General features: G+C 36.7%; 1 protein-coding gene across 1 annotated transcript in view; it reads left to right on the forward strand.

The window, feature by feature from the left end:
- The window catches only part of LOC125029084 (multiple inositol polyphosphate phosphatase 1-like), a 10,882-nt gene extending 9,676 nt beyond the window's left edge, over positions 1 to 1,206 (forward strand). The window contains exons 11-12 of the mRNA XM_047618856.1: positions 662 to 807; positions 931 to 1,206. Of these exons, the coding sequence (XP_047474812.1) occupies positions 662 to 807; positions 931 to 989 (205 nt within the window). The 3' untranslated portion in view covers positions 990 to 1,206. The remainder of the gene's footprint in view (positions 1 to 661; positions 808 to 930) is intronic.
- The last annotated feature ends 435 nt before the right edge of the window (positions 1,207 to 1,641 follow it).

Raw genomic sequence — 1,641 nt, forward strand, 5'->3', positions numbered from 1 at the left:
TGGATTGTGCTTTTGTTTTTTGTTTTAGATTATGATTTTTATTGTTGTTATTGTTATTATTATTATTATTATTGTCACCATCATTGTTATTATCATTATTATCATTGTTGTTCCTGTTGTTATTTTTTCATGGGTTTCTAGGTCCCGAATCTAACTTGCCTTAAAATTATTAGGTTATGAATGCTTTGCTTTAAATTTACTGGCTCTGAATATTACTGAATTTCGAGGTCCTACTTCTCCCTTGACGTGAATACCTTGTTTTGAATTTTCTTGCCATGAGTGTCCCCTTACCCTGAATCTCCCTTCCCCAAATTTCCCGTGTCCCAGAATTTTCTGTGCCTGAATCTCCCTTGGCCATTTTCCCTTTCGCTGAATCTCCCTTGGCTATTTTCCCTGTCCCTGAATCTCCCTCACCTGGAATTTCCCCCGACCCTTAATCTCCCTTGGCCATTTTCCCTGTCCTGAATCTCCCTCGCCCAGAATTTTCTGCCCTTAAACCTCCCTTGGCCATATTTTCCGTGTCCCTGAACGTCCCTCGCGCAGAATTTTCCTCGTCCCTAAATCTGCCAAGGCCATTTTCCCTGTCCCCGAATCCCCCTCGCCCAGAATTTTCCCGGTTTCTGAAGCTTCCGTGACCTAAATCTCCTCTTATCACATACAGCTTTTGGGTGAGCGCTCTCCTCAACGAGAAACCTGTACAGCTACCGGGATGTGACAGCAGCCTGGGTTGTCCTTGGAATAGTTTCATCCAATACTACGACTATCTGAGTGACTGCAACTTCGATGAGCTTTGTGGAAGCTTTTCGAGTAAGTAAATATAGTGTTATGAATACCAGATTATATGGATTTATATTGACATACTTTTTACTAGAATTAAAGGAAGAAAAAAATATGAACTGACTTATTTTCTTTATTTGTTTCTCTCCCCAGGTCAGCTGGCACAGAGTCGCCACTGGTATGCTTCCTACATGAATGAGCAATGGATGTAGGGAACTCAGCAGATGAATGCAGTTTTTATATTCATCGTCCTTTCAGATCAGAAATGCATTATTTATTTAGTTAGTCTTTCATATTCATTTATTTCAAGATAAAAGGATTTAAGAAGCAAGAATTTTGGAGGAAATTTGTATATTGTTTGAGAACTTATCGGGTGTATTACAAACAGGTGGTATGATTTCAGTTCGACATTACAGGTTACTAAGTTCACTGGCCTTTTATTCAATCATTTAGCTCTTAAAAAAGTAACAATGATACCTATAACACGTAAACAGCAGTTTTCATAACCACTGCAACAAGTACTTCTAAAGGTAACGCTTTTTTCTTCAAATAATAATATAGTATGTTTCCCCTTATAAATGATACTTTTCTTGGATTCAAAAAATGTTTTATTGTGATTATTCATCCCGGAGCATTTAAACCTTTACCAAAATTGAAACCAATCTAAATCAAACAGCTTCTTCATCTAAGAATCCATTTTCACACCAACGGATTGACTATTTCTATATATTTTTTATTTTGTAAATGGAAATTACTTGATTATCCTCACTTATTTATACAGCTGACTTTCAAGCCAATGGCATGAAGAGTCATGTTGTGATAATTTTATTTATATATCCATTTTTTCGGTCTTTATTCTTTTCT

This window comes from Penaeus chinensis, chromosome 9 (assembly GCF_019202785.1).
Source record: "Penaeus chinensis breed Huanghai No. 1 chromosome 9, ASM1920278v2, whole genome shotgun sequence".
Classification (NCBI taxonomy): Eukaryota; Metazoa; Arthropoda; class Malacostraca; order Decapoda; family Penaeidae; genus Penaeus; species Penaeus chinensis.